At 39.3% G+C, this 18,608-nt stretch overlaps 1 protein-coding gene across 3 annotated transcripts in view; it reads left to right on the forward strand.

Annotated features, from left to right (window-relative positions):
* PRIM2 (DNA primase subunit 2) overlaps window positions 1-18,608 on the forward strand; it is a 293,144-nt gene that overhangs the window by 238,707 nt on the left and 35,829 nt on the right. For 2 of the 3 annotated variants that reach the window (XM_029242399.1, XM_029242400.1), the window contains exon 11: window positions 12,678-12,804. In XM_029242399.1, the coding sequence (XP_029098232.1) occupies window positions 12,678-12,804 (127 nt within the window). Of the gene's footprint in view, window positions 1-12,677; window positions 12,805-18,608 lie in introns of those variants that run through there. The other variant, XR_003796637.1, reaches the window with a different exon arrangement.

The following is an 18,608-nucleotide window of genomic DNA, read 5'->3' on the forward strand; positions in this document are numbered from 1 at the left end:
CACCTATCCTTCTCAAACTCTTCCAAAATATAGCAGAGGGAGGAACACTCCCAAACTCATTCTACGAGGCCACCATCACCTTGATACCCAAACCAGACAAGGATGTCACAAAGAAAGAAAACTACAGTCCAGTATCACTGATGAACATAGATGCGAAAATCTTCAACAAAATACTAGCAAACAGAATCCAACAGCACATTAAAAGGATCATACACCATGATCAAGTGGGGTTTATTCTAGGAATGCAGGGATTCTTCAATATACGCAAATCAATCAACGTGATACACCATATTAACAAACTGAAGGAGGGAAACCATATGATCATCTCAATAGATGCAGAGAAAGCTTTCCACAAAATTCAACACTGATTTATGATAAAAACCCTGCAGAACGTAGACATAGAGGGAACTTTCCTCAACATAATAAAGGCCATATATGACAAACCCACAACCAACATCGTCCTCAATGGTGAAAATCTGAAAGCATTTCCACTAAGATCAGGAACAAGACAAGGTTGCCCACTCACACCACTCTTATTCAACATAGTTTTCGAAGTTTTAGCCACAGCAATTGGAGAAGACAAGGAAATAAAAGGAATCCAAATCTGAAAAGAAGAAGTAAAGCTGTCACTGTTTGCAGATGACATGATACTATACATAGAGAATCCTAAAGATGCTACCAGAAAACTACTAGAGCTAACCAATGAATTTGGTAAAGTAGCAGGGTACAAAATTAATGCACAGAAATCTCTGGCCTTCCTATACACTAATGATGAAAAATCTGAAAGTGAAATCAAGAAAACACTCCCATTTACCATTGCAACAAAAAGAATTAAAAATCTAGGAATAAACCTACCTAAGGAGACAAAAGACCTGTATGCAGAAAATTATAAGACATTGATGAAAGAAATTAAAGATGATACAAATAGATGGAGAGATATACCATGTTCTTGGATAGGAAGAATCAACATTGTGAAAATGACTCTACTACCCAAAGCAATCTACAGATTCAATGCAATCCCTATCAAACTACCACTGGCATTTTTCACAGAAGTAAAACAAAAAATTTCACAATTTGTATGGAAACACAAAAGACCCTGAATCGCCAAAGCAATCTTGAGAACGAAAAACGGAGCTGGAGGAATCAGGCTTCCTGACTTCAGACTATACTACAAAGCTACAGTAATCAAGACAGTATGGTCCTGGCACAAAAACAGAAATATAGATCAATGGAACAGGATAGAAAACCCAGAGATAAACCCATGCACTTGTGGTCACCTTATCTTTGATAAAGGAGGCAGGAATGTACAGTGGAGAAAGGACAGCCTCTTCAATAAGTGGTGCTGGGAAAACAGAACAGGGACATGTAAAAGTATGAGATTAGATCACTCCCTAACACCATACACAAAAATAAGCTCAAAATGGATTAAAGACCTAAATGTAAGGCCAGAAACTATCAAACTCTTAGAGGAAAACATAGGCGGAACACTCTGTGACATAAATCACAGCAAGATCCTTTTTGACCCACCTCCTAGAGTAATGGAAATAAAAACAAAAATAAACAAATGGGACCTAATGAAACTTGAAAGCTTTTGCACAGCAAGGGAAACTGTAAACGAGACCAAAAGACAACCCTCAGAATGGAAGAAAATATTTGCAAATGAAGCAACTGACAAAGGATTAATCTTCAAAATTTATAAGCAGCTCATGCAGCTCAATAACAAAAAAACAAACAACCCAATCCAAAAATGGACAGAAGACCTAAATAGACATTTCTCCAAAGAAGATATACAGACTGCCAACAAACACATGAAAGAATGCTCAACATCATTAATCATTAGAGAAATGCAAATCAAAACTACAATGAGATATCAGCTCCCACCGGTCAGAATGGCCATCATCAAAAAATCTAGAAACAATGCTGGAGAGGGTGTGGAGAAAAGGGAACACTCTTGCACTGCTGGTGGGAATGTGAATTGGTACAGCCACTATGGAGAACAGTATGGAGGTTCCTTAAAAAACTACAAATAGAACTGCCATATGACCCAGCAATCCCACTACTGGGCATATACCCTGAGAAAACCAAAATTCAAAAAGAGTCATGTACCAAAATGTTCATTGCAGCTCTATTTACAATAGCCCAGAGATGGAAACAACCTAAGCGCCCATCATCGGATGAATGGATAAAGAAGATGTGGCACATATATACAATGGAATATTACTCAGCCATAAAAAGAAACGAAATTGAGCTATTTGTAATGAGGTGGATGGACCTAGAGTCTGTCATACAGAGTGAAGTAAGTCAGAAAGAGAAAGACAAATACCGTATGCTAACACATATATATGGAATTTAAGAAAAAAAAAGAAAAAAATGTCATGAAAAACCTGGGGGTAGGATGAGAATGGAAACGTGGACCTGCTGGGGAATGGACTTGGGGATATGGGGAGGGGGAGGGGTACGCTGTGACAGGGCGGGAGGGTGGCATGGACATATATACACTACCAAGCGTGGAATGGATAGCTAGTGGGAAGCAGCCGCAAAGCACAGGGAGATCAGCTTGGTGCTTTGTGACCACCTATAGGGGTGGGATGGGGGGTTGGGGGGGAGGGAAATGCAAGAGGGAGGAGATATGGGAACATATGTATATGTATAACTGATCACTTTGTTGTGAAGCAGAAACTGGCACACCATTGTAAAGTAATTATACTCCAATAAAGATGTAAGAAAAAAAAAACCCAAAATGCCTTGTTAATTCCCTTGAAAAATAAAGTAGCTGTCTGTCCCTCAAAATACCTTTTAATAACTCTTCATAGAATATTTCGTGTATTTCTCTTTTGATATCCAGGTGCAGCCTTAAGGGGATTCCCTCTAACCTTTAGAAAAGAAACACTTGTCTGCAACAGGAGGCAACAGATCCATATTCATCTTCTTTTTGTCCCTGAAATTGTTGAGGAAAAATCTGGCTTCCCACTGTAAATTAAAACTTTATCTCATGCCCTTTGTCATTTCAGGGAATGATATATTCTATAATATATTTACTTTAAAAATCCAATGTAATTTTTTCTTTTGGTTGTCTGTTATGTAGCCAAACTTAGATGATTAGAAGATGACATAGAATCGAATAAGTGAAATATTAACTGTATTATTGTGACTCTGGGAAAATCATTTAATCCTTAATTATGCTGGAGCTAATTTTATAATTATGATGGAAGTAAGAGTGTGCTAGAAATCTTGTCTTTTTTGTAGAGAGTCTGGTTCATTTTTGACATTGATAGAAAAAGTGTTTTCATATGCTCTGAGTAACCACTAGAGGGTGGTCATGGGTAGCCAGTTACCCATTTGCTATTTATACAAGACTTTCTGATGCAGAAGGATTGACAATAAAGGTGGAGAGGGGAGTACTAGCAAGTGGAATCAAAAAGAAAACTGGAGTGAAAATATTAATATTGTACAAAATACAGTACAAGAGAAAACTATTAAACAGGAAAACAGTTATATTTCTATATGTTGATAAAAGGTGTACTCTACCAGGAATATATGACAATTCTGAACCTTTATGCACCCAGAAGGATATCATTGAAATATATATCTATATATGTAAATATTTAAGTGTTTATTATAAAAATATTTAGATATTTCTTAACATCTGTAAGATGTTAAGATGTAAGAGTTACATTTTTGCAGTCATCCTGGCAGCTCTTCAGAACCTTAGATTTATTGCACATAATATGCACAATAGGTTATAAGCAGTATCTTGAGACATCTTTTTAATGATAAAGCTAGATCTTTAAAATTCTGTCATATTAGAAATTCAGTTCTAGAAAATACTAACACTGTGGATAACGTAATGTAGAAAAGCAAAGTATGGAAAAATTTTTGACAAAAACTAAATATGGGAAAATGAGTAAATAGGATAAAACTAATCTAGCAGAAGTTAAATAAATGTACATTTATTTTGATTTCAAAATGTTTATAAAAAATTAGTACTATATCTATGAAGAGGGAGCCTTTCATTGAGCAATGAAAAGCTCTCATCAGCTCACTTCTGTGTGGTCGCTGATTGCAGGCTTCAACAATGGTTTCAGTTTGCTTCTCTTGTTTCCAGTGAGTGAAAAGACCAGTTTACGTGGGCTGAGCTAGCTGGTCTTGGACCAGAGCATCAGGCAGCCTGCTTCTTTGCTTTTCTGTTAGGGTTTGTTTGATGTTGGCTCTTTAGCTACCAGTGAGATAGAGACTAAGTTGGCCACCTTTTAAGGGCTATTAAATTTGGTCTTTTAGGCTATAAGTATGTGATTCAGTAAATGCTTTTACTTTAGTGAATGAAGGTTTGTCTGTGGTTTCTGTCTTCAAATGTTGGGAAATTATATTTGGAATTTTAATAAATTTTCATTCACTTATGTTGGTGGCATCCATACCAGTGAATAAAGCAGATTTTCTAAAACAAGCGTTTCAGGTGAGATGCTGAAAATTCTATCACTAATCTGTCCTTTCCTAGTATCAGGCAAACTGTCTGAACAGTTGGAGATCTTTTTTTTTTTAATTGAAGTATGGTTGATTTACAATGTTGTATTAGTTTCAGGTGTACCGCAAAGTGATTCGGTTTTTTATATTTATATATATATATATGTATGTATACACACACACATTCTTTTTCATATTCTACATTATGGTTTATTACAAGATACTGAATATATAGTTCCCTGTGCTTGTTGTTTAAGGTGATTAAAGGCTGATTAGTGGCCCACCTCATGATTCTCCCAGCCCATCTCCTCTCGGTTGAATTGTCAAGGCCTCTATTTAAATAATGTTAAGATATGGTATTTAGCGATGGGAATTTGCCAACTCTCCTTTGTCACTGAAAACTAACAGAATGATCAGTATAAGATTTGCTTTTGGTCCTCTGGTGGGGCGTTCTGATGAGCACATGTACAAGGAAGATGCTCAGTGGTTCAGCCTTGTGAACAGCTGCAGTTTGCTAGGCTTCACGCTGGCCTTGGTTACAGCCTAGACCGAGAAGTACACAAAGTAGGCAGTGCGGAGACAAGGGTTCTTTCCCTCACTCGCCCTGTGGTTGAGGACTAAACCCCCTGCTCCTTGCTTTCCTACACCCTCAGGGCTACATTAGATGCTGGCTGATGCCTGCTCCAGCTCTTAAATTCCGACTGATGAGGAAGCTACATTTGCTGAAACTCCAGGTCCAGGTGCCAGGGAGGTGAGCGATGCTGTGTACTGCATCCTTCCTCTCTGCTTTCATACCCCCTTTTCCCTGATTTTGTACCCCAGTTCCTTGTCATGTGCCACCTAGAATGGTAGAGGGGACAAATATCAAGAGTGCCTAGGGCTTCCTTGGTAGCTCAGTGGTTAAGAATCCACCTGCCAATGCAGGGGACATGGGTTTGAGCCCTGGTCCAGGAAGATCCCACGTGCTGTGGAGCAACTAATAAGCCTGTGCACCACAATTACTGAGCCTGTACTCTAGAGCCCACAAGTCACAACTACTGAGCCCACATGCCACAACTACTGAAGCCCGCGCACCTAGAGCCCATCTGTGTTCTGCAACAAGAGAAGCCACTGCAATGAGAAGCCTGCGCTCACCGCAAGGAAGAGTAGCCCTCGCTCGCTGCAACTAGAGAAAGCCCGCGTGCAGCAATGAAGACCCAACCCAGCCCAAAATAAATAAATAAATAGATTTATTTAAAAAAAAAAAAAAGAGTACCTGGTAATTTGGAAGCATGATGAAATACTTTTTAGTGTTTCTTCATTTCAGATGGTTAACTTCAATTTTATCATTTTTAATGATTCTAAAATCATGGTAAATTAGGAACTAAATAAATGCTATGTGAGTGGCTTGTTAGAGTTACTATTTCTTTGAGAGTAGACTCTTTTCCCTGGTATACAGTAGAATCAGAAACATTTTGTTTAACTGTGGTTCAGTGTGACTTTCAGATGTCCCTGAAGCAACTGAGTGACAGCAGGGAAGCAGCCTACAGATGCATGTTTGCCATGGATAACTGACAGTTGCCTGTATTTATTTATTAATTTTCTCCATTTATAATTTTGTAGTAGTTTCTAGAAAGTAAAAGAGTAAGATTTTAAATTCCATCTCTTTTCTACTAAGTAATTGAAATAACTAATCATTTGACCTCTTGAAATCTTAGTTTGCATATTTATAAAATAGGGATACCTAACTTCCATACCTTACAAGTAGTAAAGGGTCTAAGAAGAATCATTTCGTCACCACTAAAGATCTGTGTAAATGTAAGCTATTATTATTGAAACATCACTAAGCATAATTTTGGTTTTATTGCTAAAAACAGTAGTACAATTGTACTAAATTCTCCATTAGGAATTTAGAAATGATGTTCTTTATTTAATATCTGAATGAATAGATACAGTTAGAATGATGGAGATCACAGAGCCCCAGGTCACAGAAGATCCTCATGTGTTGTCTTCTGAGTCCGTTTGGGTATAGTCCTTATAGCAGAATATGAAAGAGACATACCAACCCACTAACGCCACACCACCTGCGTTCATGAACACAATGCTCTCCACTTCCCTCTGAGGATTATGGCAGGTTTTTGATACACAGCTGATCTTTCTTTTGATCTATTGGCTCCACTGAAAGTGATCTGCTTAATCAACTACCTTATAAAATTACATAGGATCATTTTATTCAATACTTTTTTTGTGGATTTTTAGCATTTCACTATTTTTTATTTTCTAACAAAGTGGGGAATCCAAATTTTAAAATTTTAGCGTGATGCTGCCTCGGGAAATTTGAAGGAAAGAAAAATATGCATGTTCTCGAGTCTAGAACTGAAGATGTTCTGCATGGAAAGGGATTAGGATGTAAACATTTTTAATTTTTTAAGGAACCTCCATACTGTTCTCCATAGTGGCTGCACCAGTTTACATTCCCACCAACGGTGTAGGAGTGTTCCCTTTTCTCTACACCCTCTCCAGCATTTGTTGTTTTCACACTTTTTGCTGATGGCCATTCTAACCAGCGTGAGGTGATACCTCATTGTAGTTTTGATTTGCATTTCTCTGATGATTAGCGATGTTGAGCATCTTTTCATGTGCTTGTTGGCCATCTGTATGTATTCTTTGGAGAAATGTCTGTTTAGGTCTTCTGCCCATTTTTTAGATTGGTTTGTTTTTCTGATATTAATAACTCAAAAATATATTCAATTCAAAGCTTATTCTGTGTTAGAAGCTATGCCACGTGCTTTATGAAGATGAGCTGTTAGCTCATCTTCACACCAACCCTGCATATGAAGTATTACTCCTTTATTTTTATATACTGTGTAAGGGAATTGTTATAAAGACGATGAGTCACCTGCCCAAGGTCACACAGCTAACATGTGGTAGAGACAAGATTTAAACTCAGGTATTTGACTTAAAGCCCTTGTCTTAACTATCAGCCTTTGGTCTCTAAGTCTCCTTCAGTGTGTTGTTTGGTTAGAATGTATATGATGTTTCAGTGACCTCAAAGAGTTAAACTGTGGTTAAAGTTAAGAGTTAAAGAGAAGTATTTGCAATCTGTAGGTGACTGATTACAAAATTAGTTTTACAAATAATTGAGTAATTTCGTAAGTAAGCATTTAAAGGGTAGGCATTATGTATTAAATGCCTATGGCATGCATTCTGCTTATTAACATTGTAAGTAAAGCTTTAGGGAAGTGACAAGAGAAGGGATAATCAACGATCACAAGCTGTAGGAGAGTCAGCAAGAATGTGTGTCAAGGAGAGACCATGGGTGGTTTCACGCCCTTCCCCAAGTACAGGTCTGTTTACACGTGTGGCCCTGCTGCTGAGCTGTGCCTTCCTGTTGGCACTTGTGGCAACTAAACTTCCTGGGGCCCCTCGTGATGATGTGTGGGATGCTGGATCTGGGCATTGAAGGAGGGCCCTTTGTAGTTGGCAGACTTGCCCTCTGTGTATTTTTAAATATGTAAATTAGAATTCCAAATTCTTATGAGTAGGAAACAACTCACCAAAAAAGGATTGAAAATGTCTTTGTTAAAAATTACCATATCCTTACCCTGTTCTCTGCCCACATATATATGGTTGTTTTGCCTCGCTTAGGTCAAGAAGATTTTCCTTTTTGAATATAAATCTCTCTCTGAAGGGCACTTGGTTTGCAACCATTCTCACTTTACTGTGCAAGCTAAGCTTGACTTATGAAAGGCAGGTTTTGATGTTCTGACAGTGGGAGTAATACTTGGTCTGTGGGCTTTTCTTGGTAGGAAAGCCTTTCTTCTAAGGAAAACCATGCACTGCTCATGACAGTTAGAGGTTTACTCATGACCTCTGAGAGGATTTGGGTGTAAATACTATAAAAAATGTAATAAGATGCAGTCGCTGGGCCCCAGGTGGAGCTGGGGTGGGAGGCAGACTTGTGAGGGAGACTCTGAAAGAGACGGGTGGGAGCAGGATGAGGATGCACCTGCTTTATCATGTTTCTTGAGTTCTACTGGTAACATAGTGGCCCTGAAAATGATTTGCTGCTGACTTGAGCAGAAATGCAGATTGCAGTGCCACGGGACTAATTTGACAGGTTGCCAGCTTCCACTCAACCACCTTCAGGCCTGGTGTTGATTTTCTGGCATTTCCCGTTGCTGGCTGGAGTGGAATGGAGGAGCCAAGGCGGAAAAGCGTGTTTCCACCTGGTTCTCACCCCCTCTTCCCATGTGAACCTTACAGTTGTTCCTTTGAGTTGTGAATGTGGACACATGGAAAGTAAGTATTCCCTAAAAAACATTACCCAATAAATGTACCTTCTACACAATATTTCAAGAGTTTGCCAGTCTGAAAACTAGAGAAGACAGTTTGTATGATAAATACGTGAATAGCCCGAAAGCTTAGTAAGGTCCAAATTTTAGACATATGTACACATAAGCGGGAAGTAAATTGGAAAGGAAAGGGAGGGGAAAGATAATAATTACCGCTTTTCTTCCTTTAGAGAGGGTAGCTTTTCATTACTTTAACATAATGGCTGACTGAAAAGTTCTTTCAGTGTTTTCTGATGAATGTACAGAAATCTTATGTCTAATTAAATTCAATTCATACCTAAAAGTTTGCACAAGGAGATTGATTATAGTTAATGCTTATGACTAAACAAATAGAAGTCCATAAAATATGTTTGCTGGAACTTTTAACATTCTTGTTTTCACCAGTGAAATTTAATGGTAATTTGAAAATTTTCTTTCTTGAAACTTTTCTGTTGAAATGCCATTTGTTTTCCTGGTTGTAGATTGCTTGTGGGCAGATAGGTAGTTATGAAACTGTAAGCTACTGACTGCTGAAAATTCCAGCAGTCTTTTTTTTTTTTAAAGTAGAAATTGATAAACTGATTCTAAAATTTATATGGAAATGCAAGGACATAAAATAGCCAAAATAATATTGAAAAAAACCAAAGCAGGAGGACTTACATTATCTGAATTTGAGACTTATTCTAAAGATTTTGTAAAGAGAACAGTGTGGCATCGGCAAAAATATGGAACTATAGAGCAATGGAATAAAATATCTTCAATAAATGGTGTTAGAAAAAGTGTTATCCAGTTCACATGGGGGTGAAGGATACCGGATATGCCATCCAAAATACGCTATTTTGGCATGTTGACTGAAAAAAATGCACAATGTGAGAGTTGTGAGTTAAGTTTTATTTGAGGCAAAATGAGAACTATAGCCTGGGAGACAGCCTCTCAGATAGCTCTGAGGAACTGCTCCAAAGAGATAAGGGGGGAAGGTCAGTATGTATGTGATTTTAGTGACGGGGGTACATGCAGTCAAGCACACATTTCAGCAGAAGGTTGCTGCTCATCACGAGGAAGATGCAAGAAATTAGGCTCATAAAATTAGGCTCATAAAATCTTTACCTGAAAGTATCTAACTATCTGAAGGCTTGTTCACAGTTATACCAGAGCACAGAGTGCCTCCTTCCTGATCTCAGCCCTGAACTCCTTTCAAGCGGTGTTGAAGGTCAGCAATTGCAGTGGCCAGGGACCTCATCCTTGTAGAGGCAGATGGCAAGTGACAATTTCCAATTGGCAGGCATAAGGATTATTTTGAGCTAAAGGACGAGCAGATGCAGGAAAAGCTCTCTCCTCCCCTAACTGCCTAAGGATACAGTATAAATTTCCCCTCTTATAAAGGAAATTTACATTTGTAATGTTATCTCTGTACAGACCAGGAAGAAAGCTACCCAAGTCTTATCTGCAGAACAAGCCAACCCTTACTTACCCTGTATTTCCTCCCCTCCCCTTCTCAGAACTTGCTTCCCCAACCCAGAATTCCTAAACCCCTTTTCCTTGATTTAGCCTAAGATGATGTTTAAGCTTCAGTCATCAGCCTACCTCCTTGAGTCGTATCTCTTTGTACATGTACTTATGTACAAATGTAATTAAGTGGGGGGTTTTTTCCTTGTTAATCTGTCTTTTATTAGTTTGATTCATGGGCCCCAGCCATTTAACCTAGGAGGGTAGAGGGAAAAATATTTTTCTTTCCCTACAGGGGATAAAAAGAGAACATATGAAAATTAACTCGAGATGAATCAGGACCTAAACTGAAAAGCTAAAACATTATGGCTTCTAAAGGACAATACAGAATATCTCTGCAACCTATCTTAGAGAGGGCACAGAGAGCACTGCCATAAAAACGTGATTTAATTAGCATTCATCAAAAATAAAAACATCTGCTCATCTTGTCAAAAAGTAACGTCAAGAAAATAGACAAGCCACAGACTGAGAAAATATTTGTTAACACCTAACAGGTTTGTATCCAGAATATATGAAGAATTCTTTCAATGGAATAATTGTCAACCCAGTTTCTAAAAAGACTTGAACAGACACTTTACAAAATAAGGCATATCACAGCCAAGAAAGCACATGAAAAAGTACTCAACAGTGTTTGTCATCAGGGAAATGCAGAATGAGATGCCACTACCCATCTATTAGAATGGCTAAAATGAATGAAATTGACACCACCACACTTTGGGGAGAATGTGGAACTCTCATGCATTGCTGATGGGGTATAAAATAGTACAGCCATTCTGGAAAATGGTTAGCAGCAATTCTACTCCTGCATATTTATCTGAGATAAATGAAAATAATGTCCACAAAAGTCATCTGCAAGAATGTGCATGGCAGCTTTACTGATAACGGCCCCAAACTGGAAAAGCCCAGGTGTCCATCTGCAGGAGACTAGGTAAACTACCTGGTATATTCATACAGTGGAACAATCTGCTGGTACATGTGACGATACATGTGATGCATGGATCAATCTCAGAAACATGAAAAGACATGAAAAAGTCAGACACAAAATACTTAAGACTGTACAGGGCTTCCCTGGTGGCGCAGTGGTTGGGAGTCCGCCTGCTGATGCGGGGGACGCGGGTTCGTGCCCGGTCCGGGAGGATCCCACATGCCATGGAGCGGCTGGGCCTGTGAGCCATGGCCGCTGGGCCTGCGCGTCCGGAGCCTGTGCTCCGCGGCGGCGGGAGAGGCCACGGCGGCCGGAGAGGCCGCGGCGGCGGGAGAGGCCCGCGTACCGCAAAAAACAAAAACAAAAGACTGTACAATTCCATTTATGTGAAGTTATAGAATAGCTAAAGCCACGGTGACAAAAGTCAGACCAATAGTTGCTTCTGGGTGTGGAGGGCAGGGAAGAATGCTGAGGGGCTCAGGGGGCCTCTTGGATGGTGGAAACATGCTGTCTCTTGATGCGGGTATGTGTTACATCAAACTGTAGACCTGAGATCTGTGCATTTCACTAAATGTAAATTGTAGCCTCAAATTTAAAAATCTCACCCCTAAACAACAGGGACCTACTATGTACTACAGGGAACCATATTTGATATCTTGTAATAACCTATAGTGGAAAGAATCTGAAAAAGAATATAATACATATAAATATAATTGAATCACTTTGCTGTATACCAAAAACTAACACAACATTGTAAATCAACTATACTTAAATGAAAAAAAAAATCTCACCCATAAAAACCCACAGTATTTTCCAATCTCTTATTCTGATTCTCTGTCCTGCTTTCCTGAAAGTATTAGATAGCTTAGACCCACTATACTGAGCCTTTCAATAAATATGAGTTCCTTTTTTCTTCTTATCCCACCCATTTCAAAGTCCTTCCTATGCCATTACCTTGCATTTTGAACATGAGTCAGGAATTCCAGGCAGGAGGCAATCACAGTAGTTCCTTCATCAAGCATTTGCTGACTGGTTGTTTTGTATAGTGAAAATCCAGAGGAAGGTATTAATTAGTTAGGAGACACTTCAAAAGTAGAATAGGCAGGATGTGGGAATTCAGGGAAGACTAGGATAAAGGGAGTAGAGAAGATGATTTACATCTAGCATGATCTTTGGAATCAAACCAAGAAATGAGCAAATCGATTATTCTTCTCAGGAAAGGATTATCCTCATCTTTAAACATATAAACATAAGGTGTCTCTAACCTGAGAAATGTGTTTCCTTTAAGTTTTTTACCTTTAAAAACCTGTAAGGGACCCAAATGTTGTATTGGTATAAATGTACATCTGCCTGTGAATGCTAAATTTATTTTAGAAAAATCACTTTGTACTCTTCGATTCCAGTGGGCACTGTTGACACCACCAGTACAATGCTGGCTTACTTTGTCTCTTCTTTCTTTTTCCTCTCATCAGTTTGATAAAGGCTACTCTTACAATATCCGTCATAGCTTTGGAAAGGAAGGCAAGAGGACAGACTATACGCCTTACAGTTGCCTGAAGATTATCCTAACCAATCCACCAAGCCAAGGGGATTATCATGGTAAGTGCTTCCTCTGGATGTGTCTGTGATGTACAGGAACCCAGGAGCTCTGTAGGAAACACTGAAACAGTGGAATGGTTTTTGCATTACTAAGGGGAACGGGTTTGTAGCTTGTGTCGGTCATCAGGTCAAGCCAGAGCTCCACTAAATTCTAGTGGTATGTCTTATTATTGAGCTGGGTCAGCACAAAAAAGTGGTTCTGCTGTGCTCTACTTTGTGCTGGACTGGGCTCTTTAGTCCTCCGTCCCCTTCACCTGCTATTCTCTTTCTCCTGTTCTGCATGTGTCTTAGAAGGCTGATGCGAGTTCTTCAAAGCTTTTAAAAATTGAGTGCCTCGCATTTTGGAACAGTAGATTGATCAATTTTCAAAGACTACTGAGGGAGAGTGTGTTTTATTCTCATTACTATCATCTGATTGACAAAGATTGAGGGATTTAACAAGTCACAGTTTCAAACATCTATCAATTTGCCTAAGTTGTAGGTTAAAAAGAAAGTTAATCTGTTTTCTGTAGATTTCTGAGTTTAACAACTTTTTTCTAAAATAGTTCTCTGAGCATACCTTGAAAAGCTCCTCACTTGTCTGGTATGTGAGAGGATGATTTAATAGTCCATATTAGTTAAATTTTCTAGATTACCAAAGCTGACTGCAATATGTGTCAAAACTTTTTCTTGTTTTAGCATCTTAAATGAAATTCTTTTTTAGAAGATCACACACTTGCAGGCTGTTAAAGATCCAAAAAATCTCAAATGGAATTTTAAGAAAGATGCTTCATGTGTCCAGAGCATTCATATTTAGTAGATGGCAAAGGTGGCCAGTCCTGGAATACACAGTGAGCGGTTTTCACCACTTGTGTCAGGCACTTACGGAACTTTTAGAAATACAGGCTCAGGCTCCACCCTCAGCCGCATAAACTCAGATTTATTTGCTAGTTCTCTGGGTGATTTTGATGTCTTCTAAACTTTGAAAACAACTGACCAGATACTTGTGGTGAGAAAGTCTGTAGCTTTTCCCAGTGGCCACACCAGGGAGTAACTTACACTGAGCTTGGCCAAGTGAAACTCCCAGTGGTTCTTCTGTCGGTTTCCAGGTCCTCACACGCAGCACTTACTTAGTTGATTTTTATTAGCTTAAAGACAGGATTTTATATTTCTTCTTCCTGTTTTTGTATCTTATTTATTCTGGTCCATTCTGTTTGTTTTACTTTGTTTTTAATTTAAACTCTATCAGCTAGAAAATAATACACAGCTAACTCTTGAACAGCAGGGGTTTGAACTGCGTGGGTCCATCTTACACGCAGATTTTTTCCAACAAATATATACAGTACTACACGATCCAAGGTTGGCTGAATCTGAGGATGTGGAACCTCGGATACGGAGGGCCAACTGTGGGACTTGGGTACCTGCAGACTTTGGTATCCCAGGCTGGTCCCAGAACCAGTCCTCTGTGGATGCTGAGGGACCACTGTACTTAGCAAACACTCAATGAGGTCGTATTGTTTTTTTAGACACATTGATCTACCCTTTCTTTAAGTGAATAAGCTATATTTTTGTGGAGCAGTTTTAGGGTCGCAGCAGTACTGAGCAGGAGGTATGGAGAGTTCCCGGGTGCCCTCTGCCCCACACTTGCTCAGCTGTCCCCATGTCAACACGGCCCGCAGCAGAGGGCTTGTCCCTATGAGCTGAGGATGTGCTGTCTGCCGCTGTTGGGTGTAGCCAGTTATGGATATCATTTCTGTCCTGGAATGATGGTGCTCGTGAGCTCACTGTGTTGTTGCAGATTCTCCATCTGCGGGATCTGTCCAGCTTGATGGAGGTGGAGTCCAGCAGTGGAGTCAGCACTTCTCCTTGCAATTCTGTCAGGTTTTCCCTGATGTGTTTTGATGCTCTTTTGTTACATGCATACACATTACGGATGGTGATGTCTTCTTGGAGTATTCACCCCTTATCGTTATGTAATGCCCCTTTTTATCCTGCATAAACTCCCATCCTTTGAACACTGCTCTGTCTGAAAGTAACATAGATACTCCCACTTCTTTGATTTGTGTTAGCATGATGTATCTTTCTCTGTCTTTACTTTCAATCCATATGAGTCTTTAAAGTGGCTTTCTTGTATACAACATACCGTAGGGGCTTGATTTTGATCCATTGTGACAATCTATTTTTAATTGGTGACCACTGACGTTTAAAGTAATGATTGGTATAGTTGGATTAATGGCTGCCATATTTGTTAGTGTTTTTTATTTGTTGCCCTTATTCTTCATTTGTTTTTGTCTTACATACATTTTCTGCCTTTTGTGGTTTTAACTGAGCATTTTATATGATTCTATTTTTTTCTCAGCATATCTATTGTATTTCTTTTGTTACTTTTTAAATTAGTTTTATTTTTTAAAGAGTTTTCACTATATGTGTACAACTAATCCAACTCTCTTTTCAAATCATCACATCACACATAAATAATGCAAGTACCTTATAATAATGAATATTTCTACTTCCCTGTATCATTCTGTCATTCATTTCATTTATACTTAAGAATATATAAACACACACAGATATATACATAAACATGCATAACAGAATACACTGTCCCCATTACTTTGAACAAACTGTTATCTGTCATATTAGTTATGAATAAGGAAAATAAAAGTTTTTATATTACCTTTCCTTATCATACTCTGATGTTCAGATTTTCTTTGGGTAGATCTGAATTTCTGGTTTGTATCATTTTATTTCTCTTTGAAGAACTTCTTTTAATGTTTCTTGCCCTGCAGGTCTGGCAACAGATTACCTGAATTTTTTTTTGTCAGAGAAAATCCTTATTTCTCCTCTTTTGAAGGAGAATTTCTCAGGGTACAGAATTCTGGGTTTGAGGGATTTTTTCTCTCAACAGTTTAACTGTTTCACTCCACTCTCTTCTTGCACAGTTTCTGAGGATAGGTTAGATATAATTGTTTTCTTTGCTTCTCTGTAGGTAAGGTGTTTCCCCTTTGGCTTCTTTCAAGATTTTTCTTTGTTATTGATTTTCTGAAGTATGAATATAATATGCCTAGCTGCCTTTTTTTGGCATTTATCCTGCTTGGTGTTCTCTGAGCTTCCTGGGTCTGTGGTTTGGTGTCTGACATTAATTTGGGGGAAATTCTCTGTCATTATTGCTTCTGTTTCTTTCTCTCTCTCTCCTCCTCCTGGTATTCCCATTCTCATATGTTACACCTTTCATAGTTGTTCACAGTTCTTGGCTATTCTGTTCTTGTTGTTTTTCCTTTTGTTTTTTTGGTTTTGAAGTTTCTATTGACATATCCTCAAGCACAGAGATCTTTTCCTCAGCTGTGTCTGCTAATAAGCCCATCAAAGGCATTCTTCATTTCTCTTACAGTGTTTGCATCTCTTTTTGATTCTTCCTTAGAATTTCCATCTGTCTGCTTACATTACACATCTGTTCTTGCATGTTGTCTACTTCTTCCGGTAGAGCCCTCAGCATATTAATCATAGTTAATTTAAATTCCCAGTCTGATAACTCCAGTATCCCTGCCTTATCTGGCTCTAATTCTGACACATTTTCAGTCTCTTCACACTGTTATTTTTTGTTGAAAGGTAGATGTGAGAAACTCCAGTACATAGGTCTGTAGTGATGCGGTGGTGAGCAGGGGGTTGTCTATAGTGTTGGATTGGGTAATTGGGTCTCAGTGTTTAGTGACCCTGTGGCTGTGGGCTGTGAACTTCAACAGTGATTCTCAGCTTCCTCCCTTTGAGGGGACAGGACGGCCCCAGAAGGCTGGAGCTGGGCATTTCTCTTCCCCCCAGGTAGGTCAGGCTCTGGTAAAATAGTTTCTCCTGAGGGCAGCCTTACTAAGAGGAACAGAGTACTCCAGAGTATTTAAAATGGTACCTTTGCTTACCCCCGTGCTAGAGCATGAGGGGGATTTCTCTGTTATTCACTGTGAGCACCTGGTAGAGCCCCTGAAGTTCAGCTACAAAGTGTGGCCCTCCTCTGACTGGTCTCCCTGGAGCTTCTAACTCTCAGACCTGTTCACACAGAGACTCCAGAAATTTGTCAGTTACAGGTTAGGTTTTCCTACCCCAGTGCTGGTTCCTACAGAGATTTCTGCTCTGGTTTGTTGTGATTCTCTCTGTCTGCCTCTCCCTCCAATTTTGGGGGCAGTGGTTTGCCCTGTGACCTCATTTCTTTGACAGATCTGAGAGGAGTTGTTGTTTTTTCAGTCTGTTCAGCTTTTTTTTTTTTTTTTTTTTCACGGTATGCAGGCCTCTCACTGTTGTGGCCTCTCCCGTTGCAGAGCACAGGCTCCGGACGTGCAGGCTCAGCGGCCATGGCTCATGGGCCCAGCCACTGCGCGGCATGTGGGATCTTCCCGGACCGGGGCACGAACCCGTGTCGCCTGCATTGGCAGGCGGACTCCCAACCACTGCACCACCAGGGAAGCCCTGTTCAGCTTTTTACTTGTTAGGATGGAGTGACAACTTCTAAGCTCTTTCTGTGCCAGACTGGAAACCAGAAGTCTCTATCCTTTTAGATTTGTGTAGTTTGCAAAGCCCTGTAGCCCCTAGGTTGACATATTTCATTAACTAGCACTGCCTGGAATGGTGTTGTTCAGCCAGTCAGAGTTGATGTAGGTAGAACTATATTCCAGACTGTTTATCCATCCTTTCCACAAATGTGTGCTGGGAAGTTCTGTTCAGCACTTGGCTGGAATCAGCATTAGTTGTGTCTACATTCACTTCATCTTCAGTTACCTGTGGGTTCAGCCCTTTCCAGTTTGGAAGATTGTTCCCTTTGATGTGGAAGATAGAAACAAAGTAGGAGTTGTCAAGTTCTGTTTTCTTTCTGTCATTTGTCAAAATAACACCAGCTTCCCTGCTCCTGAGGTGGTTTGTTTCTTCTGTTTTCTTCTTCTTGTGAGCGTAGCTTTGAAAGACTTTTTTGTGACCTCTGGTTTTTTGTCAATCTTCAGTTTCTTCTTGGCTTTGCCCTTTCTGATCCTTTTCATTACAGGTATAGCCATTATTTCAAATGAAATTTGGACAGTTCAATTAATCTGTCTCTTTTTGGTGTCCTTTAATAATTCTGGGCTTAACTAAGCCTCATTTCTTTCTCATTGGGAACCTTTGCCATTTCATCATCAGACTTTTTTTAGAGTAATAATGTTGGCTAAGCCATGTTGGGTGCTTCCTACGAGCCCAGAGAGTGTAAGGGCTTTATCCTCCATTGTCACAGGAACTGTGCGGGTGTATTTCCACACATGACAGACAGTGAAGCTGAGTCAACAACAAGACACGAGACGTGCCCATGGTCCCCTGACCCATAGCTGGTAAAGTGAGATTCAGATGCAGGAAGGGCAGCTCCAGACTCTTAACTACGTGCTGTACAGCTGCTCGTCACACTTCCTCGTACTAAATGGCATTACAGTGTTGATCTTAATAAACTATATACTACGGTGAATTTTGTGACTTTCATAATTTGTAGGGATCCAGTGTTATCATGGATGCTTTTACTTGTAGTTAAGACTTTTGGTAAACACATTTGTTTAGCATCTAGGCTCTTTTTCCATTATTTTTGCTGCGACCAATTTTCCATTGATTTCATTAAAAATGCACAGTTGTTTCTAATTAACTTACAGGTCCATCATCTGTATGACTGAAAAAAATTATCTGGTTTCCTGTATTAAATTTTAAATTAAGTATGTTGACTTATCATTACAGTTTCTTATTAAAATACCTAAAATTTCCTAAATTTTGGCCTAATACAGCTTTTACATTTCAATTCTTCTGTGTTATTTATGCATATTTTTTAG

The sequence above is a fragment of the Monodon monoceros genome, unplaced genomic scaffold (assembly GCF_005190385.1).
Source record: "Monodon monoceros isolate NGI ecotype Baffin Bay Population unplaced genomic scaffold, NGI_Narwhal_1 Super_Scaffold_3, whole genome shotgun sequence".
NCBI classification, from domain to species: Eukaryota; Metazoa; Chordata; class Mammalia; order Artiodactyla; family Monodontidae; genus Monodon; species Monodon monoceros.